This window comes from Musca vetustissima, unplaced genomic scaffold (genome assembly GCF_032173495.1).
Source record: "Musca vetustissima isolate MV318-11 ecotype Yass unplaced genomic scaffold, APGP_CSIRO_Mvet_v1 utg2708, whole genome shotgun sequence".
In the NCBI taxonomy this organism is placed as follows: domain Eukaryota; kingdom Metazoa; phylum Arthropoda; class Insecta; order Diptera; family Muscidae; genus Musca; species Musca vetustissima.
In genome coordinates, this window is record NW_026877220.1 from 71687 (window position 1) to 98624 (window position 26938).

The 26938-nt window shown below is 39.2% G+C and overlaps 1 protein-coding gene across 2 annotated transcripts in view; it reads right to left on the reverse strand.

Moving 5' to 3' along the window:
- The window catches only part of LOC133321810 (protein real-time), a 47302-nt gene that overhangs the window by 210 nt on the left and 20154 nt on the right, over positions 1–26938 (reverse strand). The window contains exons 2-7 of one of the 2 annotated variants that reach the window (XM_061530884.1): positions 6563–7552; positions 6242–6500; positions 2427–2548; positions 2223–2303; positions 1575–1902; positions 1416–1516 (exon numbers count right to left, since the gene is read on the reverse strand). In XM_061530884.1, coding sequence (XP_061386868.1) covers positions 1416–1516; positions 1575–1902; positions 2223–2303; positions 2427–2548; positions 6242–6500; positions 6563–7552 — 1881 coding nt within the window. The remainder of the gene's footprint in view (positions 1–1415; positions 1517–1574; positions 1903–2222; positions 2304–2426; positions 2549–6241; positions 6501–6562; positions 7553–26938) is intronic. The other variant, XM_061530885.1, reaches the window with a different exon arrangement.

Below are 26938 nucleotides of genomic sequence, written 5' to 3' on the forward strand. Positions count from 1 at the left end.
CTGGAAGAGAAAAAGAAGAAACAATGGGATTAGAAATGGCATTAAAAAATTCGTAGGCCTTATGTAGACCCCGAAAAAAATAATTTAAAAACTCCGTAACCCTTATGTAGACCCCGAAAAAAATAATTTAAAAACTCCGTAACCCTTATGTAGACCCCGAAAAAAATAAACGCCTTGTATAAGACGACCCCGAAAAAAAAAATCTTTAAAAAATCCACGCCTTGTATAAGACGACCCCGAAAAAAAATTCTTTAAAAAATCCACGCCTTGTATAAGACCTCGAAAAAAATTTAATTAAAAAATCCACACCTTGTATAAGACGACCCCGAAAAAAATTTAATTAAAAAATCCACGCCTTGTATAAGACGACCCCGAAAAAAAAATCTTTAAAAAATCCACGCCTTGTATAAGACGACCCCGAAAAAAAAATCTTTAAAAAATCCACGCCTTGTATAAGACCCCGAAAACCACGAAAAAAATTATTTAAAAAATCCACGCCTTGTATAAGACCCCGAAAACCACGAAAAAAATTATTTAAAAAATCCACGCCTTGTATAAGACCCCGAAAACCACGAAAAAAATTATTTAAAAAATCCACGCCTTGTATAAGACCCCGAAATGTAGGCCTTGAAAATTTAAAAAATCCACGCCTTGTATAAGACCCCGAAAACCACGAAAAAAATTATTTAAAAAATCCACGCCTTGTATAAGACCCCGAAAACCACGAAAAAAATTATTTAAAAAATCCACGCCTTGTATAAGACCCCCAAAAACCACGAAAAAAATTATTTAAAAAAATCCACGCCTTGTATAAGACCGCGAAAACCACGAAAAAAATTATTTAAAAAATCCACGCCTTGTATAAGACCCCGAAAACCACGAAAAAAATTATTTAAAAAATCCACGCCTTGTATAAGACCCCGAAAACCACGAAAAAAAATTATTTAAAAAATCCACGCCTTGTATAAGACCGAAAACCACGAAAAAAAATTATTTTAAAAATCCACGCCTTGCATAAGATCCCGAAAACCACGAAAAAAATTATTTAAAAAATCCACGCCTTGTATAAGATCCCGAAAACCACGAAAAAAATTATTTAAAAAATCCACGCTTTTATAAGATCCCGAAAACCACGAAAAAAATTTTTTTTTAAAATCCACGCCTTGTATAAGACCCCGAAAACCACGAAAAAAATTATTTAAAAAATCCACGACTTGTATAAGACCCCGAAAACCACGAAAAAAAATTGTTTAAAAAATCCACGCCTTGTATAAGACCCCGAAAACTACGAAAAAAATTGTTTAAAAAATCCACGCCTTGTATAAGACCTCGAAAACCACGAAAAAATGTATTTAAAAAATCCACACCTTGTATAAGACCCCGAAAAAAATATATAAAAATTCTCCTTTTCTCACCTGCACACTCTCCTTGTTGTGACACACCAGAGTGGGTTCCTCCTTGAAATAGTTAACACCCTCGGTAAAATCACTCATATCGAAAAAGGAGACTGCCAAATCTGCAACAAAATGTATTTAAAAAAATCATATAAAAAATGATTTATCCCGCCCCCTTACCATGTTTCTCCGGCAAATCCTTGGTTACCCGGAACAGTGTAAAATGCAAATCACTGCGCAGTACATCGAAATCCCATGTCAAAACACTTTTTGGATCTGAGTTGCGTATTATGACCTCATGCGAGTAACCGGTACGCAGCTCCACAGTCTTATAGACATTATGATGATGATTCTGTTGGGCCAAGCCGCCTGCACCACTACCAGCGGCAGCAGCTAACGTTTTGGAGTCATTGTGATGAGGACTATCCAGCAGGGCATCATCAGCCTCCTCAAGTGAATTCATTTTGTAGAGATTTTTCGGCACTAAACTACCTTCATGGATGAGGGTCTGTTTGGGAGGAGGAGAAGAAAAAAATGAAAGGAAAAATTATTAGTTAGGAATATTGAGAAGAGAAAAGGAGGTGGCTGGTGGCAGTTGGATTAGCTTATTCTAACAACAGACAATATGACGACGAACATGAAAGGTTTTGATATTCCTTGAGACGATCTAGAAGACAATTTATGAACTTTTACACAAACACTAATCGATATCGATACACATTAATTGACAAAGTGGAGACATGGAAGATTTTGATACACGGGTTCATTGGCAGGACAATACGATATGTGAATGTGTTTTGAATTATTAAAAAAATGTTAGCCCCTTACACAATCGCAACTAGCTAAATAGCAATGATTAAAATAGTAAGGAGTTATTTGATCCACATACGATAATGCAGCCACTGATGGCTTTGGGTTTTTTCCAATTTCAAGGAGAAGGAGGGAAAAAAATTCGAATATTAATGTATTACACAACAAATATTTAAAAAATATTTACAGGTTATAAATCAAACTAATAATTTATCAGCTTACCTTACAAGGACCACCCAAGAAATCGGGTACAATTTCAGCATCGATATATTGCTCCAGACTTTCCTTGGTGTGTTCATCATCACTAATGCCATAGAATAAGAATTTTGAGCGGGTGTTTTCGTCTGGAAGAAAAGGAAAGGGTATTAAAATATTTCATTTACAATCGGATTTAAAAAAAAAAAAATTTTTTGGAGGCCTTAACAAAGCGGGGATTTTTTTCAAATTAATTTTTGGAGGTCTCAAATGATGGAAAGAAATATCCCATAGAGTTGTCGTCTTTTGTCCAGAGAAGTTAAAACACCAGGAGTTTATCTTAAGTAGAAATTCAGGCTTCAGTACTGCTCAATGCAGTCTTTTTTTGCTTCTTTGATTCCCACGATATTACGGATCCACCAAGATAAATCACAAATCCCACGGCGGCTGGTTCTATGTACCGGATTGACGCGGAGATGGACTCCGACAAGAAACTGCCACCTCAACAACGTGTACGTCATTATTGTCTTGGAGCGGCATTTTATCCCAGAATGACTGCTCCGAACCCTACTGGTCCGTGCCGGGATTGAAATAAACCCAATACCTTGGTTCTGCAGTGTGTGCAGAAACCGCATCCACCATAGATCAATCTCGGTGAGATGCAATGAATGTGGAGAATGGGTGCATTTTCGAGGTTGCTCTGGACTGAACAGGATCCAGGAGTACTGCGAAAGAAGTTCATGCTCCACTAGCACGTCCCCCAGTGTGTCTCAGCAGTCGTCGTCCGATTCATCACCTGAATCGTCATCGTCGGAGTACGAGACACCCCCGCAGTCTCCTCAACAGCAAAATGCGCAGCAGTTAACACCACATATTGCTGTTCCGCGCCTAGAAAATGCATCGTTTTTGCAGTTCAACTGCGATGGTCTTCGCAACAAAATCAGCGAAATTGTAGAATTTATGAGTCGAAGGAGAATAATGGTCGGTGCGATCCAGGAAACCAAGCTAACCGAGAACTGTAGCTTGCAGCGTTGCGTTGGTTACAACGTTGTGCGGAAGGACCGTACCAGAAGCGGAGGTGGGGGACTTGCATTCTTATTACACCATTCTGTCCAGTACAGACTTGTACGTGACCTGGCAACTCGTCATTCTTCCCTTCCGATCATCGTCTCCGTCAACAGACCACCAGACTTAATAACCTCTGAAAGCAGCACTTTCCTGAACAATTGGAAAGCTGATTGGCATGGCTTCAGAGAGTTTACCAATCACCGCTTCAGAGAGAGGACGTTGCAGATGTCATTAATAACGCTAAGTCATCCAAAGCGTTGGGCCCGGACGGAATTTCCATGGTAATGCTTAAGCAGCTGGATGAACTCGGAGTTGAGTACTGGATGAACCCGGAGTTGAGTACGGACGCAGGCGCTCAGGCAGTAGAGCAATATCGCGTGAATACCATAATTGGAGACCACCCCCATCCATCGCAGCAGAGGAGAAGCAGCTGCAAAGGCAAACAAGAGTAGTCTTAGCTCAAATAAGATCAGGATGGTGCAACCGCCTCAATTCATATTGGACAAGAATTGACGGCTCGATATCTAAGACATGTCCAGCATGTGGATTAGGACCACACGACACGTTGCACCTCTTCAACTGCCCAGCTAAGCCGACTCATCTATCGCCGAAATTACTTTGGATGCAAACTGTTGAAGTTGCAGCATTCTTGAATTTGGAGGTAGAGGAAGCAGAACCAGACGATTAATGACAAACTACATATATTCTGTTTCAGATCCATAGCACAGCCTCCCCAATCTGCATCTGCATATCCTAAAAGCTTTCCATTACCAGTTCCAAATTTCAATTTAACATCTTACCTTTCTTCCAAATATCTTAAAATCTGTTTTGACGCTTTCAAATGCTCTACATGAGGATCTGCATTCCTTTAAGATAACTTGGAAACGGAATGATGTATATCTGGACGCGATGTTATTGCAAGATATATAAGCGATCCCATTAGCGAGGGGTAGAGTTTTTCTTTAACCCTTTCTCAGACCATAGTAGCATCGGTTGGCCATCACTATCCTTCTCCGAATTTCAAAACTTATGTCATTCGTTTTGTTTATGGCGGTACTAAGGTATATAAAATCTTTGACTACCTCGAAGCTGTAGTTCTCAAGTTCCACAGTTAGTCCGATTCTACTGGACGTCTTGCGCGTTGATACCATCATCTGGCCTTCTCGCCGTTTACTGCCAGACCCCCACTTTGGCAGACTCCTTCTGAATTTGTTCAAAGGTGTCAGTTACCGCTCTCAATGTTCGACCCATTATGTCGATGCCATCGGCGTAGGCTAGTAACATGTGTTGTTTGCTGTACAGAATGCCATTTCTGTTCACTTTTGCCTCTCGTAAGACCTTTTCCAGCAGGATGTTAAAAAGGTCACACGACAAGCTATCACCTTGTCTGAATCCTCGTTCGGTATTAAAGGGCTCCGAGAGGTCCTTTCCGACTTCAACTGCTGATCTTGTGCCTGTTAAAGTTATCCTGCATAGCCGAATTAATTTTGCAGGAATGCCAAACGCAGACATGTCTTTATACACCTCTGAACGGATAGGGCTGTCGAATGCGGCTTTATAGTCGACGAATAGGTGGAATGTGTCGATGTGTTTTTCGTTGGTATTTTTTTTTCAGGATTTGGCGCAGAGTGAAAATCTGGTCTATGGTGGATTTGCCAGGTCTGAAGCCGCATTGGTATGGTTCAAAAATGTCATTGACCATTGTGTTCAATTATTCACACCACAGCACGCAGGACACTTTATATGCGAAGGGAAGGAGACTTATTCCTCTATAGTTGGTACATATCGTCTTGTCTCCTTTTTTGTGCACAGGACACAGGATGCTGAGGTTCCAATCATTGGGCATGCATTCTTCTAGCCAAATTGTAGTAATCAGCTGGTGCATGCTCCTTACCAGCATCTGGCCACCAGTCTTCGGTTTGTAACCCATCGGCACCTGCTGCTTTATTATATTCCTCAGCCGATTGATTGCTATTCTGACTTCATCTTGGCTAGGTGGTATACACTTTATACCGTCATCTATTATTGGTTCACCACGGGGAGGTCAGTGTCCACAATTGAGATGAAAGAGGTACCAAGATAGGCCTGGACTTTGCTATGTTAAGGTCAATCAGAGCCGTTGATCGTATCTATCATCCCTCATCATTTTCTTTTCTGTACTTCGGCTTTTTATTACTGTCTCCTCTTGTTTTGCTTGCCATCGCCCCGAACGCCTGTTGTCCTGCTGTAGATTCATCACTTTTAACTTGATTTCTTCGCTCGTACTCCTCCAAAAGTTTTACCTTTAAAGCGGACAAATCGGGTAACTTGTCTCTTTTTTCAATTGCGACGACGACGAAGTTTTCGAAGTATTCTTTTCCCAAACTTGAAAGCAGTATAATAACTAGCAGCTCCTCTTGAATTTCGATTCCAACGTCAATCAGCTTCTCAGTTATTTCGGTGAAATCGTACAAGTAATCGGTCATGCTCTTATATTCCGAAAAATGCAGGTTGGCCAGCTTTTTGTACAGAGTCACCTTCTGTAAGGGTCTTTTGGGCTTATAAACATCTCTCAATTTTTCCCACGCTTCTTTGGAGGTCTTACATTTTTTACGTAATTTAGTTGAGACGTCTTAAGACTCAACGTAATGTTTGCCAAAGCCTTCTCGTCATCAGACTCCCATTCTAAAATCGTTTTCAGCTGTCCAGATTGGATTCTTGTCACATTGACCATTTGCGTATTTCCAACACCCGGTATGGATCAGATCTTTTAAAAATATTTTTTTATTTCTTACCTATAAATGCCGACACAATGGTCCAGGCAATCGGGAATACTCTTGGGGCCCTTACCACCAAAACCCGACCCATTGTTTCGGGATAATTGCGCTCAACATTTTCGATGATATTCAGCAAGGCCTTGACACCGGGACGCCACAGATGACGCATAGACAAACCCTCCAAGTCCACAAGGAGGCACCAATCCAAGACGGGTTTACCAAGATTTTCTGCTGATTCCAAGATCTTTTTAATGCCCTCCTCGCAAATGTGTAAGGCCTAGGAGGAAATAAAAAAGCGAGGTTAGTTGAGGAATAGAAAATAAATTCAGTTTTCCTTACCAATTTCAGGAAACCCTCCGTGCCAATGGATTTCAATAGCCCCTTTACATCCATGTGGCCCAAGCGTAAAATATAAATCGGCCTGCCGTCCTTATCATGATGATGCCAACCCCCAGGGAAATGATCTGACACGACTGTGGGTGTTTTATATTCCGTTAGCAGGCTATCGATGTCCTGCTCCTTGCGCCACTTAAGGGAATCCTTAAGCATGGTCAAGGCCTGGCTAACATGCCAATCCCGGGCTCGGAGAAATCTCAAAATTGTCTGATAATCTGGCATTTTTTCCACATCCTCTTGGCTGTCTAAAAGTTTGCGCAGCTCCAATAACTTCGATTCCTGCATGGGTGTCAACTGGCCCAAATGTTTGGCAATAAAGTCACCATCCAAGAGAATGTCATGCGTTGAGGGTCGTTTCTCACCACCATTCACTTCGTACACCGTATCCGATTCTTCACTATCATCTCCGACCACATGCAAGTTTGGTGATATTTCCGCATCGGCGGGCGGTTGCCAACGTGGCACTTCCGTTATACCCTCCTCTTTCAATTCATTGATAAAATATTCAATAATCTCTTTACCCTTCAGGGTGGTCTGGGTATACTGTTTCATACCCATCTTCTCCATGGAATGTTCGAAACCGAAGAAATTTTTAATATCCAATGTTGCTGTCTGATCAAAACATGTCCAATCGGGATTGTCGGGATGGGCATAGTAACGGCAACGTTCGAAGATTTCGATGCGTGAGGAAAAACTTTCATTCACTGCTTCAATGTTGAGGGTCCGATTGGCTAAATCGAGGTAATTGTGTTGTATAAAATAGACATGTTCGACACCGATTAGTTTCTTAAAAATGTAGGGAGCATCGACGGCTAGTTTGCAGCGACGACTGGTTTTACGTTGGGCGCCATTTTCCAATATCTCGTCTTTGGTAATTTCACAGTCCAGCACAATGGGCATTTGTGGACATTTGGGAAAACGTTTTTCATAGGCCTGGAAAGGGAAGAGGAACGAAGAGAATTAATTAAAAGAAAATGAAAGAAAAAGAGAATGCAATAAATAATGAAATAAAAGAAGAGAAAATGAAAGCCTTAACAAAAGAGAGAATGCAATAAATCCACACAATGATTTTTTAAAAATAATCCACACAAGAAGACCACACAAGGCGTGGATTTATTAAAAATATTTTTTTTCAGGGTCCACACAAGCCGTGGAATTTGAAAAAATAATTTTTCAGGGTCCACACAAGGCATGGATTTTTTAAAATTTTTCTTCAGGGTCCATACAAAGCATGGATTTTTTAAAATTTTTCTTCAGGGTCCACACAAGGCGTGGATTTTTATAAAAAATATTTTTTTCGGGGTCCACACAAGGCGTGGATTTTTTAAAAATAGTTTTTTCAGGGTCCACACAAGGCGTGGATTTTTTAAAAATATTTTTTTCAGGGTCCACACAAGGCGTGGATTTTTTAAAAATATTTTTTCAGGGTCCACACAAGGCGTGGATTTTTTAAAAATATTTTTTCAGGGTCCACACAAGGCGTGGATTTTTTAAAAATATTTTTTTCAGGGTCCACACAGGACGTGGATTTTTTAAAAATATTTTTTTCAGGGTCCACACAGGGCGTGGATTTTTTAAAAATATTTTTTTCAGGGTCCACACCTTGAAACTACGTCTTTTTTATACATCAATGTCAAAGAATTATAAATATTTTCCTCCGTAATTTTCAAATTAATATCCACACTTGTCCATTTCCGAATTGAAATTGAAAGTATTTACCCTGAGCATCCACACCCTTCTCAAAAAATTACCTCTCCCTCTGAATTATGCAAACAAACATACATATCAATCAAATTAGTAGATTGCTATTAATTTCGTTGTTGTTCGGAATAAATTTCATTTGAATTGTGTAAACATTTTCCGCACACTCAGACACACTCCGACATATTTATCTTCATCAAATTCGGTAGCTAATGTGTAAATAAACACAATTTAAATTTTGTTCTCGTGGTTAATTTATAAAAACAAAGTCATTAAATTTGGAGGAAACAAACACAAACACACAACAGAAGAGTCAATGTAGAATGCGGAATATTTAAATTGTAAAAACAATGGACTTGGCCTTCCCCTTCTACGTGAACCATCAGCTGGTTCGCTTTTATATGCCTGGGCATTCTCATTCATTCGCACAACTTGACCTAGCCAACGTAATCGCTTCAATGCGTCTATAGATAGTACAAGCCATTGTTCATTCGACGCCGATGTTCACCGTCAACGCAGATCGGCCCCATTGATCTTTCAGAGAATTTTTCTCTCAAACACTCCAAGAACTGCCTCATCTGCTTGCGTAAGTACCCATGCTTCAGATCCATATAACAGCTCGGGTAGTATCAGCGTCTTGTAGAGTTTGAGTTTGGACTGGCGGGAGGTGGCCTTGTTTCTAAACTGCTTACTTAGATCATAGTAGCATATGTTGGCCATCACAATCCTTCTCCGAATTTCAAAACTGATGTCATTCGTTTTGCTTATGGCGGTACCAAGGTATATAAAATCTTCAACTACCTCGAAGCTGTAGTTCTGAAGTTCCACCGTTGGTCCCAGTCTTCTGGACGTCTTGCGCGTTGATACCATCAGTATGGTCTTCTAGTCGTTTACTGCCAGACCCACTTCTTCGGCAGACTCCTTCTCGATTTGTTCAAAGGTGACTGTTACCGCTCGCAATGTTCGACCCATTATATCGATGTCATCGGCGTAGGCGAGTAACATGTGTTGTTTGATGTACCGAGTGTCATTTCTATTCACCTTTGCCTCTCGTATGACCTTTTCCAGCAGGAACCTTTTCAAGGACATTTTCCAGCAGGAAGATCACACGACAAACTGTCACCTTGTCTGAATCCTCGTTCGGTATTGAAAAGCTCCGATAGGTCCTCTCTGCTGACCTTGTGCCACTTAAGGTTATCCTGCATAGCCGTATTCATTTTGCAGGAATGCCGAACGTAGACATGGCTTTAAACACCTCTGAACGAATAGGGCTGTCGAATGCGGCTTTATAGTCGACGAATAGGTGGTATGTGTCGATGTGTTTTTCGTGGGCCTTTTCCAGGTATGGAAGGCTCCGATAGGTCCTTTCCAACTTTAACTGCTGACCTTGTGCCACTTTAAGTTCTCCTGCATAGCCGAATTAATTTTGCAGGAATGCCGAACGTAGACATGGCTTTAAACACCTCTGAACGAATAGGGCTGTCGAAAGCGACTTTATAGATAGACAAACTGTCACCATGTCTGAATCCTCGTTTGGACTGAAGAGCTCCGATATGTCCTTTCCGACTTTAACTGCTGACCTTGTGCCACTTAAAGTTATCCTGTATAGCCGTATTCATTTTGCAGGAATACCAAACCTAGACATGGCTTTAAACACATCTGAACGAATAGGGCTGTCGAATGCGGCTTAATAGTCGACGAATAGGTGGTATGTGTCGATGTGTTTTTCGTGGGTCTTTTCCAGGATTTGGCGCAGAGTGAAATCTGGTCAATGGTGGATTTGCCAGATCTGAAGCCGCATTGGTATGGTCCAATAATGTCATTGACCATTGGCTTCAATCGTTCACACCACAGCACACTGGATAGCACTTTATATGCGATGGGAAGGAGACTAATTCCTCTATAGTTGGCCGCATATAGTCTTGTCTCCTTTTTTGTGCACGGGACACAGGATGCTGAGGTTCCAATCATTGGGCATGCATTCCTCTAGCCAAATTGTACTAATCTGCCGGTGAATGCTGCTGACAAGCATCTGACTACCAGTCTTGAATAGTTCGGCTGTAACCTATTGGCACCTGCTGCTTTATTGTTCTTGAGCCGATTAATTGTTTTTATGACCACCACAGGTGGTATACACTCTATACCGTCATCTATTATTGGTTCTAGGGTATCCTCTTCACCGCCACTATTTGATACCAGAAGCTTTTCAAAATGCTCCTTCCAGATTCTCAGCACGCTGTATGTATCTGTCACCGGGGTTCCTTCTTCATATCTACAGGAGGATGTGCCTGCACCAAAGCCTTCGGTTTGCTGTTTTACTCGTTGGTAAAATTTCGGGACTTCATTCTGACTCCTGTACATCTCGATTTGCTCACGCTCACGTTTTTCTTGTTCTTTCTTCTAAAAATACGTTTATCCTCTCCCCTTTTCTCCCGATTGTTCTCCATCGCATTACGTGTTGCGCTACTCTCTGCAGGTTTGCCCTATACGCTGCGTTTTTCACATCAGTAGCATTACGACACTGCTGATCGTATCATGGATTTTTTAATGGTGGTTTTTGGTACCCAAGTGTTGCTTTTGCTGCAGTTTGAAGGGAGTGGGCAATTCTTTGTCATTATCGGGACATGAAGTACTTTCGTCAAGCAGTTGGGTAAGTTGAGCGGAGTATGCCTCGGCTACCTGTTGTGTTTGCAGCTTTTTGACGTCGAGTTTCCGTGTTGTGCTAGATCGCACCTTTGCTGCTACATTGAGACGGGTGCGTACCTTGGCTGCCACAAGGTAGAGGTCCGACTCGATATTCGCTCTTCGGATCGATCGAACGTCTAATACACTTGATGAATGCCTTCTGTCAATCACAACATGATCGATTTGATTTCTCGTTGCTTGATCGGAAGAAATACAGGTGGCCTTGTGTATATCGAAATCCTTGAATCTGGTGCTGCTAACTACCATGTTTTTTGCTGCCGCGAAGTCAATCAACCTCATGCCGTTGTCTGATGTTCCTTCGTGGAGGTTGAATTTTCCGATGGCGACGGCCAAAGATATTTTCCCTTCCGATTTTTGCATTAAAATCTCCTAGCAGACTTTTAATGTCATGGTCATTTCCGACGGCGACGGCCAAAGATATTTTCCCTTCCAATTTTTTTAAATCTCCAAGTAGAATTTCAATGTAATGTCCAGGGCAGCGATCATATGCTGTTTCTAGGCGCTAGTAAAAATGGCTTTGGTCTTTTCATCTTTGCCTTCCGTCGGAGCATTGGCGCAAATGAGACTTATGTAGAATAACTTCGCTTTTATGCAGATTATAGCAATTCGCTCATCTACTTTAGTGAATCTGGAGACGAGGTCTTTTATTCGCCTTTTAATCATAAATCCGCAGCCGCAGAATTCATATCTCGTGTCATGGCAGCTATAATAAAGGGCGTAATTGTCTGATTTACTTACGCCTGTCCTTACAATCGCAACAATCGGCAATAATATCGGCTTTGTACTTCTTGAGTAAATCCGCCAAAGCGAAGACGAGGTCTTTTATTCTCCTAGTCTAACCATAAATCCGCAGCCAAGTTCGCGTCTCGTTTCATTGCAGCTATACTTACGCCTGACCCTTTCCATCGCATTTCCTGTAAGGCAATTATATCGGCTTTGTACTTCTTGAGTACATCCGCCAAAGCGAAAACTGCGCATATTCCAAGTGCAGATTGTGACCCTTTATACGTTTGCGGGGGTCGTCGTCGACATTAGAGGGTTTTGGTTTTCTTTTTCTTTGCTTTTTTATAGATGGTTCGGTTTTCCGAGTGTGGGCAACAAACCCGACGCCTCAACCCATTTTTTATAGTTCTTTATGGGTGAATTCGCGGCACATATTAGCTCATTATTTCAACGGGTGATGGAAAAATAGCTACCCCAGGTGACACCGCGGGGAGGTCAGTGAGATGAAAGATGGACCAAGATAAGCCTGGACTTCGCCATGTTAAAGCCAATCAGAGCCGTTGCTTGGTATCTCTCATCCCCTACGCCACCCACGCCTTGGTAAAGGTGTCGAAAAATTAATTTTAAAAAAATCTACGCCTTGGTTAAGACCTCCACGCCTTGGTTAAGGTGTCGAAAAATTAATTTTAAAAAATCTACGCCTTGGTTAAGACCTCCAAAAATTAACTTTAAAAAATCTACGCCTTGGTTAAGACCTCCAAAAATTAACTTTAAAAAATCTACGCCTTGGTTAAGACCTACAAAAATTAACTTTAAAAAATCTACGCCTTGGTTAAGGTGTCCAAAAATTAATTTTAAAAAATCCACGCCATGGTTAAGGTGTCCGAAAATGAACTTTAAAAAATCTCCGCCTCTGTTAGGACTTCCAAAATGAACTTTAAAAAATCCAGGCCTTGGTTAAGACCTCCAAAAACGAACTTTAAAAAATCGAAGCCTTGGTTAAGACCTCCAAAAATGAATTTTAAAAAATCCAAGCCTTGGTTAAGACCTCCAAAGTTGAACTTTAAAAATCCACGCCTTGGTATAGGTCTTCAAAAAATATTTTTGAAATCCTCTCTTTTATTGTAGTGACCTCTTTTAAAAATCTCGGTCTCCCTTAGAGACTCCCTGCAATTAAAACACAACTATAAAGTGGCCTCTATAAAAAATCTCAAACAAAAACAAATCCCTGTTGGGATTCCGAACACGTGCCGAATGTGTCAGGACAAAGTTCATGTGACACCGTTGTTTTTTTTTAATTTCTGGGTATATCGCAGCCAACAGAAACCGTCCAAGTCAGCCGACAAAAGTATGAATGTAGGTAATCATTAACAGGGGGATGGATGAGTGGATAAATGAGGAGGCCAAGAAGGTCACTTGACCTTGTCTTTGACGATGACGACGACCCAAGTGAAATGTACACAACTCATTAGGCATGTGTGAAGGTTGACCATATGACCGACTGTATGTAATTGTGTCAAGATATCCTTTCTCAGTGGTAAAATATTTAAAAGAAGAAAAAATGTAACCCCTATAAAAAAAGTCAGTTTAGTTTTTTGTTTCCACCCTGCAAACAAGTGTCAAGGCCTTAGTAAAAAAATTACACCAACACATCAATTAAATACGACACACACAAAATCAATCGTTTTTTTGTTGTTGTTGTTAAATAATTAATTTTTTTTGAAAGAAGTTACAAGTGGCTTTCGATATGACACCCACCCACATGTTAGGCACCGCAATAACCCCTGATGACCTCCCCCATACCCCAACAAGGTGAACCTTTGTTAAAGTTCAAAAACACTTTTAAGTTTTCTGTGGTTATTCGGCTATCAAGGTTTCAGGAATTTTTTTTGTTAACTTCGTAACTAGGAATCATTAACAAAAACTAGAAAGGTGAGCGAACAGATGTTATGGGTTCGATGGGAAATTGTGCAGGTTTTGGAGAAGAGTAATGAAAAAACATGAAGAGGAAAATAGAATATTAAAAAAACCGCCTTTATTAAGACCTCCAAAAATTTATTTTAGAAAAATCCACGCCTTTATTAAGACCACCAAAAATTAATTTTAGTCCAGTGAGCGGAGCAGTACAGTCGGACGGGGCCGACCATATGATACCCTACACAACTTCCACGAAAATATAACCTTCTTTCTATATTCTGAGCTTGGGCAATATTTTGCGATATTTGCAACCTCTTGACCCCGTCTAGAGGAGAACAAATATTACTTATATTCAGTACAGCCCTTCTAATTACTTGTCCAGATTCCCTTCATGGTGGGTTGTGTTGTGATCGACTCGAAAAAAAAACACAAAAAATAAGTTTTCGGCCCACTTCATCCCAATATTATTATCTGATCATCATCGAAAATTATAGGCGTTGTCCTTGACCACTCTGCGCGAAATCCTGAAAAAAACCCACGAAAAACACATCGACACATTCCACATATTCGTCGACTATAAAGCCGCATTCGATAGCCCTGTCCGTTCAAAGGTGTTTAAAGCCATGTCTGCGTTTGGCATTCCTGCAAAATTACTACGGCTATGCAGGATGTCTTTATTGTGATCGACTCAAAAAAAAAAAAAAAAAAAAACACAAAAAATTAAGTTTTAGGTCCACTTCATCCCAATATTATTATCTGATCATCATCGAAAATTGTCCTTGACCACTCTGCGCCAAATCCTGGAAAAAAAACCACGAAAAACACATCGACACATTCATTCTATTTGTCGACTATAAAGCCGCATTCGACAGCCCTATTCGTTCAGAGGTGTTTAAAGCCATGTCTGCTTTTGGCATTCCTGCAGAATTAATTCGGCTATGCAGGATATCTTTAACTGGCACAAGATCAGCCCTCGGAGCCCTTTAATATCGAACGAGGATTCAGACAAGGTGACAGTTTATGGTGTGACCATTTTAACATCCTGCTGGAAAAGGTCATACGAGAGGCAATGAGTGAACAGAAATGGCACTCTGTACACCAAACAACACATGTTACTCACCTACGCCGATGATATCGATATAATGGGTCAAACACTGAGAGCGGTAACAGTCACCTTTCAACAAATTGAGAAAAGGAACTCCCAATGTGGGTCTGGCATTAAACGGCGAGAAGACCAAGCTGATGGCATCGACGCGCAAGACGTCTAGTAAACTCGGACCAACAGTGGAACTTGAGAACTACAGCTTCGAGATAGTCAAAGATTTTATATAACTTGGTACCGCCATAAATAAAACGTAGAAGGATTGTGGTGGCCAACAGATGCTACTATGGTCTGAGCAAACAACTCAAAAGCAAGGTCATCTCCCGCCAGACCAAACTCACACTCTACAAGACGCTGAATGATATCAGTTTTGAAATTCGGAGAAGGATAGTGATGGCCAACAAGCAAGGCCACCTCCCGCCAGACCAAACTCACACTCTACAAGACGCTGATACTACCCTTGCTGTTATATGGATCTGAAGCATGGGTACTTACGCAAGCAGATGAGGCAGCTTTTGGAGTGTTTGAGAGAAAAATCCTCCGAAAGATCTATGGGCCGATCTGCGTTGACGGTGAATATCGCCGTCGAATGAACCATGAGTTGTACCAGCTATTCTCGGACATCGACATTGTTAGACGTACTGAGCAGCAGCGACTATGCCCCAGCCCAGAAGGCAGAAGGGAAAGGCCACCAATTAGATGGAAAGATCAAGTCGAAGACAAAATTGCCGAAAATGGTCTTTCAAATTGGAAACACTGTGCAAAAGACCGACGCGCCTGGAAATCTTTTCTAAGCTCGATTTATGGAACGAAAGTTCTGACACAAGCCAGCTATGTAAGTCCTTGACCATGCCTGGATCCTCAAGGAAAATTTCAGAGGGATCAGCGTTATATTTTCGCCCTCTAGTATGTTAATGGGTTACTAAATAATATCTGAATACGTTAGCATCTGAAAATATTTAAGTGTAACTCACACATCCGAGTACATACGACAATATAATTCGTATCAATTTAAAGGTCAACCACTCCACTTTGATATATTATCAACTTCTCGGGTCTATGTCCTTCAGGGGTAATTCTATACGCTATAGAATACAAATTTTGTAATTTTTCACGCAATAGTCAGGATCCATTTGACCCGTTAAATATTGACCGATCTTTATCAAAACAGGCATGCTTATTCTTTGGCTCGATTCCCTGCTCCATGTAAAAATTCGCGATGTTTGGGTTGCACAAAGCTATAATACCCTGGCAACTCCTATTTGGGACATTAATAAAATATTTGTGAAGATCCACGCCCTGGTTTGAAAAATATCAAATAATGGTTCCAACTCAGTTGGTATATTGGTGAATAACTTTAAATGCATATACGTCAAAATTTTCGATTCCGGATTGGTTTTCTGGACCCTGACAACTCCTATTTGGGACCTTTAAAAAATATTTGTGAAGATCCATGCCTTGGTTTGAAAAAATATCAAATAATGGTTCCAACTCAGTTGGTATATTGGTGAATAACTTTAAATGCAAATACGTCAAAATATTCGATTCCGGATTGGGTTTCTAGACTGCTTGCTGGAGTACAAAATTATGGCGAACAATTCTGGAGAAACGAATGATTAACCAATTGAAACTTGTTGATTAATACGTTTTGAAATATTTCATTTGGATCTTAAGGTCCACATTTCAACGTGTTTGACCTTATAAAATCCTGTTTATGACCTTTAATGCCCCTCACTTCTTCTCTGAAGCAAATAAGCATGACATATGGCCCATATGTTCGGAATGCTAATAGCTTATTTGCGTGGGATGGTATTTTGCATAGCTCTGTGCTCTGCTGTCGGAAGGGTTTTGCATTCCATAGTCAACATTATCATTACTTAGATTGTTGGTAATATTTTTTATCGATTATCATCTGTGGACAAGGATAAAAACAGAAAGACAGAACCCCACAATTTCTTTCGCACGTCCTTGGTGGGACGAGGCGGGGGTAATAAACATCATCGTTAATCCCCATTGTTTGCTACAGAAGAAAAATAATAAAAAAATGGGGAGAAACGTAAAGAGAGAGATACACAAATAGTAACTTTTCATTTGGTTCCAATGTTAGTGTTTCTTCTGCTTTCTCCTTCTCTTGTTGCAGAGGCGAAATTCAAGACGCCTTAATTCTTGCCAGCCAGTGGCACACTGTCAGGGAATTCTCTATTATCAAGGAGGAGCCGAAGAGACGAAGTCAAGGACATTTCATACAATAGTTTTTGTATTATGATTTTTCGATGCAATTGTGCAAATAAAAAAATAATATTTTATTTATAACTTATTTTTAAGTTCAAGGGAATAGCTATTTTTATGGAAGCTAACTGACATTTGATTTATGGTACCCCCCCTAAGTGAAGAGAGATAGAAGAAGTGATTTGAATTTAATGAATAAATATTTCATGTTATTTGATAGAGACTTCTTATCAAATAATATAAAATAGGACTAGGAATCGCCATAGACTACAGACATTTAATTTTCAATAGACAATTAGGATGCCATTGTTTTTTACATTATCTTCCCGCTCGAAGGACCATGAACAAATGTAGTTCTTTATGAATTTCACCATCAAATTTCATCTTATATAGGCGGGGCATGACGTAAATCCGATGTTTTTAAGCACCTATCAAGCTTGGCATTCCATTCCATTCTCTACCTGATTGCTTAAGGTCATAAAGCTACTGTTTTAAACGTAGAACCTTACTAGAGACTTGTCATCCACGAACATTTCTGCCTGCTGATGCGTATAAATGTCTTCATGCAGATATCTTCATTTAAATATGAGCTAACCACGTATCATATTCAAATTACATAGCTTTCTTTCATTCGTTCGATTTTCCACAATTCATGGCTTCTTCGGATTGAATTGCTTCCTAGGCCCTCCTCTATTTCCTTATCGAATTATCCTTGGTCTTCTACAACTATTCTTTGCTCTGCTAACCGGAGAAAAGGTTTCTTTATAGTCGCATTTTCTCTCTCTTTAGGGTATCATATTCAAAATGCATTGCTTTCTTCCATTCGTGCGATTTTCCATCACAATTCATGCTTTCTTCGGGTATTTGAGGTGGTACAAATTCTACTTCAACAGATAAGCCAATCACCACCACATTAAACTGCTTCCAAGGCATTCCTCTATTTCCATATCGAATTATCCTTGGTCTTCTACAACCTCTGCTCTGGTAATCGGAGAAAATGTTTTATTATAGTTCACGCCGTATTTCTAACTGCAGCTCTTGTCTACCAGTCTGGCTTTATACCTTTCTATTGGTCCATCTGCACCATACACCAATTTACTGCGAATAGCTTCTTTTTCCAGTCGGTAAATCAAGGAATTACCATGTCTCATTTTTTTAGATTATCATATTCAAATTGCATTGCTTTCTTCCATTCGTACGAGTTCCACAATTCATGGCTTCTTCGGGAGTTTGAGGTGGTACAAATTCTACTTCATCGGATAAGCCACCTACCACCAAATTGAATTTCACATGCCTTCCTCTGTTTCCTTCTCGAATTATCATTGATCTTCCACGACCTATTATCGGCTCTGCTAACCGGAGAAAATGTTTATTTATAGTTCACGACGTATTACTGACTGCAGCTCTTGGCTACCAGTCTGGCTTTATACATTATCTATTGCCGATTGCTTTTTTCCAGTCGGTAAATGAACTAATGATCATGCCCCAATATTTTTCTTTAGATTATCATATTTAATTTGCATTGCTTTCTTCCATTCGTCCGATTTTCCACAATTCACCTTACTCTTCGGATGAGTAAGGTGGTACAAATTATACTTCAATAGATAAGCCTCATCTATTTCCTTCTCGTATTATCCCTGGTCTTACACGACATGTTCTCTGCTCTGATAACCAGAGAAATCTTGTCCCGTTTTCCTCGGCAATTTGCTGAATTGTTACTTCGTACTACTTCTCTACTACCAATATTCTCTTCGATGGTGTTGGAATCCTCTTCCTGATCTTCGTGAATTTCTTCTGAACCCGGGATTAGCTTCGGGCAAAACTAAACCTTGTCGGTTTTCCTTATCCAAAACACATACAATATGAATTCTTATCTTCGAATCTTGCCACGTTTTGGAAACTGCTGGAATTTTGAGGACAACTTTCATCAAAAATTACGTCGCGTCTCTCAATCAAAGTTTGAGTACTACGATGTGCTTTTACAACTAATGAATAGCCAATAATTATATATTGCTTCCCCTTGGGATCAAATTTCACTCCACGACCTTCATTCAAAGCTACAGCATATGGACCAAATACTTTGAGATGACTAACCTTTAGCTTTCTTCCATACCACACTTCATAAAGAGGTTTTCTCACATAGAACCTTTGATGAAGATCGATTCCTCAAATACACCGCAGTTAAAATAGCATCAGCCCACAGATTTTGAGTTAGATTTGCTTGGATCAACATAGAACGAGTCATCTCCACAATAGTAGTACGATTAGCTCTTTCGGTGTTTTCTCACATAGAACCTTCGATGGAGATCGATTCCGCAAATACACCGTAGTTAAAACAGGGGGTTTGACCCCATATTTTGAGAAAGATTTGCTTGGATCAACATAGAACGAACCATCTCCACAATAGTAGTACGATTAGCTCTTTCGGCTACTCCATTTTGTTATGCATGGATCAACATAGAACGAGTCATCTCCACAATAGTAGTACGATTAGCTCTTTTGGAGTTTTCTCACATAGAACCTTTGATGGAGATCGATTCCGCAAATACACCGCAGTTAAAAAAGGTTTTCTGTCCACAGATTTTGAGTTAGATTTGCATGGATCAACATAGAAGGAGCCATCTCCACAATAGTAGTACGATTAGTTCTTAGGCTACTCCATTTTCTTGTGGGGTGTAGAAACCGGAAGTTTAACTGTGAGTAATAGGCAGCATATTAAGAATTTATTGAAAAGCTATCGCCGAGAAATAATGACCCTCATATCGGCGACCTCTTATCGGTCGACATCGATTGCGTGATCCTTTCGAGATTCCATTCAAGAGCCATTCTGATTATACTACCATTGTTTCTGAAACATATGGCTAATCCTTTACCATTTTTCCTTTCCGCTCAGATTTTTGTTTAAATATTTCCCCAATTTAATTTTCATATTTTATTTGAAAATATGAAAAAAATTTCCCCATGCTATTCCATTCACCACAAAAAGGATACAAACGACAACATATTTTCATTTTTGTTTGTGTTTGTTATTGTGGTTATGGTTGGCTTTTCCAGTTCATGTTAATTTTCATTTTTTTTTTGTTCGCTTCGTCTTAATTGCCATCCATTAATCATGGTCGGCATGAAAACCACATTTTACATTGTTCTATATCCATAGTAGTTGTTGGCCAAAAGCCAAAAAGTCGGAAAAAAATCAACATATGAAGAAAGTAAGATGGTAATTTTTAACATGGCAGAATAAAAATAATTGTCCTCTTTCTTCCTGGACTTTACTACACACAAAGAACTAATGGCATGTATAAAAATTAGACGGAAATTAAATGAAAGCGGATCATTTTATTTAAAAAAAAAATATATAAATATTATTACATCAATCGATGAAGAATGTCAGAGGCATTGTACAAAATGCTATCGATTAATCGATTATCAAATAAACAGCTGATTACATGATCAGACAAAAGTCGATCTTCAAAACCCTAGCGTAAATACCAAAGCCAATTGACATAATTTCTTTCACTATTCTGGGAATTTTTGTTTTCATATGTCAGGATGAATTTTGGTTCAATCGGAGAGGAATGACCATGGGTGATCTCCATACACAAAATTCTTGCAACCATAATACAAAAAAAGGTAAATAGACAAAATTCTGAGACAAGACAAGCAGCTTGCTTCAGACCAAATAGAAGTTATGAGGATCAGGCCAAAACTCTACGAATCATTAAAGAAAAATCTACTATTCATCGACTTCAAGAAAGCTTTGGACACCATCAGATGGAGGAATGAATTATTTGCTAAATCCACGCCGAACAAATTATTTACTAAATCCACGCCGATCAAATTATTTACTAAATCCACGCCTGTGGTAGTGTTGAAAATTGTGATTGATTGCATCATTGGCAACACATATTTTAATTAGAGAACCCTACATTGATAAGTTACAATATAAGCATGGTTACTTGAATTAAAGATAATACTGGAAAGTAGTCGTTGAGATTGATCTAGGATAAGAAAGGCCTGGTCTGTGGTAGAACGCTGAAAAGATTATTTAATAAACCCACGCCTGTGGTAGACCCCAGACCAGGCATCGGAAAAATTATTTAATAAATCCACGTCTGTGGTAGGCTTCTTAAAACAAGCCAAACTGTTCGATGACATAGAGAAAACATGACCTAGTTAAATCTCCAGCCGTATTTGAAACATTGGACTTATCATCTATATGTGTGGAGGCCAGTCATATGAGGAATTTAGAAACAAGAAGTCCAAACTTCGTAAAGTGAAACATCGAATTCCCTTACTTATTTAACTGGCTTGTGACAGAACTTTCGATTCATAAGCCGAGCTTAAAAAAGATTTCAAGACGCGCGTCGTTCTTTTGCGCAGTTTTTCCAGTTTGAAAGATCATATTCGGCAATGTTGTCTTCCACTTGATCTTTCCATCTTATCCATTGCCTTCCCCTTCTGCGTAAACCATCAGCTAGTTCGATTTTATATGCCTTTTGGGCTGGGGCACCTTCATCCATTCTCACAACATGACCTAGCCATTGTAGTCGCTGCAGCTCAATAGTCTAACAATGGCGATGTCCCGGAAAAGCTGGAACAGCTCATGGTTCATTCGACGGCGATATACACCGTCAACGCAGATCGGCCCATAGATCTTTCGGAGAATTTTTCTCTCAAACACTCCAAGAGCTACCTCATCTGCTTGCGTAAGTACCCATGCCTCAGATCCATATAATAGCACGGGTAGTATCAGCGTCTTGTAGGGTGAGTTGGTGGTAAGGTGGCCTTGCTTGGATTGGCCAACACTATCCACCGAATTTCAAAACTGATGTCATTAGTTTTATTTATGGCGGTACCAAGGTATATAAAATCTTTGACTGCCTCGAAGCTGTAGTTCTCAAGTTCCACAGTTAGTCCGAGTCTACCGGACGTCTTGCGCGTTGATATCATCAGTTTAACCTCTACCTTTCTGAAATTCCACAACTACCAGACTCCATGCCGTCTGGGATGTATGCGAATGATTGTACGATAATGGTCGAGTCAGGTCCCATTATTGATGGCATTTGTGAGTGGTTAAACTTCGACATATCTGATCTTGTTAATTTCTTCCATCTGAGGAATATGAAAATATCCGCCACCAAATCAACAGCCACATTGTTCACCACGCATGGACAACTGCAAAAAATGGTGGATGAAGAACTAATTCCTACCACAAACTACACCAAGATAAGGGGGTTTTACGTTCGCTAGTAGTTTCAAGTCGCCTTAGCAAGTCACTGTTTTATGCGATAAACTGAGAAGCGGGTACAAGGTCCTAAATTCGCTAGTCTTCAGTTCCTTGGCCGACATAAATCGTTCACTCATTTTCCGAAGTCTATGGAGATTTTTTCTCAGCCTTTATATTTTGACATATTTGCATCTAAAATTAATAACAGAGTCCCTTCTTCGTTCGCCTATGACCTTCTCTAGAGTCCGGCCTGTGTTTAGCTTCTTTCACTTCATCTATAAAGACCTCGTTTCTGCCGTCTATAGAGACTCATTTTCGTAGTTTATGTTCCTGAGATCCGTTTTAGGTTCCCTATAGATTTGTGATAAATTTGGCAAATAAACTTTGTTGACCTCTTATAAAGCAATAGGCCGGTCAGTGGTAAGCTATGTGGAACCAGTGTTATTTGTGAATATAAATGATACGCAGTAGAAGAATATTTAGATCTGCTAGATTGCCGCTCTGAGAACTGCAACATGGTGTCTCCTCATGACTCCAATGAACCATTTTTATGAGGAGACGAAGATCATAGTCCCGGGAAGATGCAAAATCAAATCAACGGCAACTAATCGACTAAGATGGTGATAAGGTTTTGTTAAAGTTTTATGATCCCAAGAGGAGTAACATAAAGGACAGATTCCCAATTGCTCGATCTATTTGTCCGCAAAGGCCAATACATGAAAGATTTTTAAAATCAAAGCTGAAATAATCGTGTTCTAATTACTTCCGCCTTAATTTTGACCTATTTGCATTTAAAGTTATTTAAAAAGTTTGACATTCGCATTAAGGATACATATATAGACCCTATATTCCATTAACTCAAAGATCCGTCTCAGTAGGATACGAATCTTACGTACCTAAACCCTAAACTCCTCTTCCGAGACAAGGTTTCCTATGTTGAGATTTAGGCTATATTTGGCGAAAAATTCCTAGAATCTCTCAATGACTCTCCATCGTCCATAGAACCTTCTTTCCCATCATCCCTGAATCCTCCTCAGTCGCCTATATAAAGTATTTTATGTGTTACCAAGGTAATGTTCTTATAGAAAAATCAATAAAATCTCCTGCAGTGAATTCAAAATAGCACTTCGTGTGAAAGCTAATCCAAAACTCCGAAAAAGAAAGAAAAAATCACTTTATCCAATAATTAATGTAAAACTTGCATGTCAGAGGCATTGAGTCGCTTCGTAGGTTGATATTATACCTCTGAAAAGAAACAAAATCATTCAGCACATGCAAAAAAAACACAATATCGTATGTAGGTTTCACATGACACATCTCAAAGTACCCGTTCAGTGGCAAGTATTAATTAACGGCATGCGGTAAATGTACTTAGAAAAAAATCAGAGTCATTGTCGTCGTCATTGTGGTTAAAATATTTAAACAAATATTTTTTGAAGCAAAGAAACCAAATCCAGTTTTAAGCGTCATTGTGAAGAGCTAACGGGGAAATTATTGAAATACCACACTTCGTGAACGAAGTCGAATGCCCCTGAAGCTCATGAAAATATTATGCGGATACATGAGGGTATCAAAGCAGTCATAAGTCTTCAAAAAGACTCATTTTCTGAAGTAAATGGAAATTTTTTTCTTGGCAAAAATCTTCTGACATTTGCACTTAAAGTTAATTATGGGGACTCTGTTTTGGAAACTTTTTTCGAAGTCGCACAACCCTGAAGCTTTTAAAAGAAAACATGACGAAGTTATAAACCAGTCATAAGTCATTAAAAGAGGCACATTTTCCGAAGCTTGTGAAGATTTTCTTCTCAGCCTATATATTTTGACCTATTTGCATTTAAAGTTATTTATGGGGACTCTTTTTCGGGGACACATACCCCTGAAACCAGCGAAAATATGATATAGGTATACGAGGTTATAAAAAAGTCATAAGTCGATTCGTTCAAATAGACTCATTTTTCGAAGCCTATGGAGATTTTTTTCTTAGTCTATATATTTTGACAAATTGGCAGTTAAAGATAATTATGGAGGCATTTTTTGAGGTCGTTTACCCCTGAAACTCATGAAAACAATGATGCAGAGATACGAGATTATAAAAGTTTATAGGTCGATCAAATAGACTCATTTTCCGAAGCCTTTGCATATTTTTCTTATGCTATATCCTTTGACATATTTCCATTAAAAGTTAATGTTTGGGAGTCGCATACCGCTGAAGCTTATGAAAATATGATACAAGGATAGGAGTTTATCAAAAAATACATAATTCCTTCAATGAGACTCATTTTCCGAACCCTATGGAGATTTTGTTCTTAGCATATTATATCCTTTGACATATTTGCATTTAAAGTTAATTATGAGGATTCTATTTCGGAGTCGCATACCCCTAAAGCTCATGGAAATATGATGCAGAGACACTAGGTTATAGACAGGGCCTAAATCGTTCACAGAGACTCATTTTCCGACGTCTATGCAGATTTTTTTCATAGCCTATATCCTTTGACATATTTGCATTTAAAGTTAATTATACGGACTGCATTTCGAAGTCGCATACCCCTGAAGCTCATGGAAATATGATGCCGAGGTACTAGGTTATAGACAAGTTCTAAATCGTTCACAGAGACTCATTTTCCGAAGTCTATGGAGATTTTTGTGGTCCGTTTTTGGTCAAATATAAATTCGTAATAGATTTCATAATAAACAAGGCAAAATCGTTCAAAGAGACTAATTTTCCGAACCGTAAGAAGATTTTTTCTTAGCCTATTTCGTTTGACTTTTTCGGTCATCTATGAAGAAGTTCTCCCAGCCTTCTCTAGAGTCCGGCTTGTGTATAGTTGTCTATGAAAACTCCTTTCTCTTCATCTATAAAGACCTCGTTCCTAGGGTCTATAAAGACTCCTCTTTTCCGAAGTTTATGTTCCTGGAATATTTGTGGATTTCAAGTTTCTTATAGAGGCCTATATTCGGTCCCATATAGATTTGGTTATAAAAAAGTCATGAGACTCATTTTCCGAAGTCTATGGAGATTTTTTCTCAGCCTACATACATTTTGACATATTTGCATTTAAAGTTAATTATGGGGACACTTTTTCGGTCGTCTATGAAGAAGTTCTTCCGACCTTCTATAGAGTCCCGCCTGTGTATATTTGTCTATGAAAACTTCTTTCCCTTTCATCTATAAAGACTTCGTTACTGTTATCTATTGACTCCTTCCCGTAGTTTATGTTCCTGGGATATTTGTGGATTTCATGTTAACTATAGAGGCCCGTTATGGGTCATCTATAGACCCGTGATAGATTTGGTTATAAACAAGACATTAGTCGTTAAAAGAGACTCATTATCCGAAGCCTATGGAATTTTTTTTCTGAGCCTATATATTTTGACATATTTGCATTTAAAGTTAATTATGGAGACTCTTTTTCGACTGTCTATGGAGACGTTCTTCTGGCCTTCTGTAGAATACCCGTTCTGTGTAGAGTTGTCTATGAAAATTCTTTTGCCTTCGTTTATAAAGACTTCGTTCCTACCATCCTCATTTCCCAGGGTTATGTTCCTGGCATATTTGTGGATTTCAAGTGAATTATAGAGGCCCGTTTTCGGTCCGTGGTAGGTTTGGTCGGTCGTCTATATAGGCTTACTTTCAGTCTATCAAGGTACCTTATTAAATGACTATAGGAACGCATTTCCTGGCGTCTACAGATTCGCATTTTTAGTCCCCATAGACTCGTTTTTCAATCGTCTATAGAGTCACATTTTCAGTCGTCTATAGGGTCATATTTTTTATAGAGTCGCATTACTGATTTCTGACATCAGGGATCGAAATGTTCTCCTCTTACCACGTCGAATGCCTCAGAAACTATTCGCACTTTCCTATTTGGACCTCATCTAACCTCCTATTAATTTTTTTGAGTTTTTAGTTTTTAAAGAATACTTTTTTTTAACGAAGTTTGAATAGCTTCTGATAAGGTCAGTAGAGGTGATTTAATTGTATTGGAAGGCAAGCGGAGATTCGAATATCTTATAAGTTAGGTTAGACGAGGTCAGAATGACTTATTGGCGTTATAAAATGTCCGAAAAACTGCTGATGAACGCAGTTATGATCCGAAAAACATATTGAAAGGTTCTTAGAGGTTGTAATAGTTCATCAGGAGCTTAATATAGATTAATATAACTATTTAGTTGGCCCCTAAGGATTTGAACAGCATATGTAGGGGACTAATAGAGGTTCGAATAGTTTATACGGAGCTCAAAAGAGTCAAATGACATATAAAAAAAAATAGAACATGTTCTGATGAGCTCAATCAAGATTCTAGTTTATGAGAAGGACCTTAAAGGTCGTAATAATGTAACAGGAAGTAACTACAGATTTTAATAGACTTCTATTTGGTCAATACAGTTCCAAATATCATATGTGTTGGTCAGTGGGGGCCTAAACACTTTATTTGGAGTTCCTTAGGAGGTTGGAAGAGGCCCGAACATTATCAGATCAGTTAAGATGTATATAAATTATGGAGAGGTTATTAGAGGAGCTAATAAGGTATCATGAGGTCAGTAGAGATTCTGAAGAGGTCCGTGATGATCTATGTAAAAGGAATAGCTTATGGGAAGGTTGTTAGAGTTCGTAATAATTTATCACGAAGTCACAATAAGTTTTTATTCGGTCAGTAAAGGTTCACAAAGCTTATTAGGAGCTCGGTAGAGGTCCGAACTTGTTCTTATC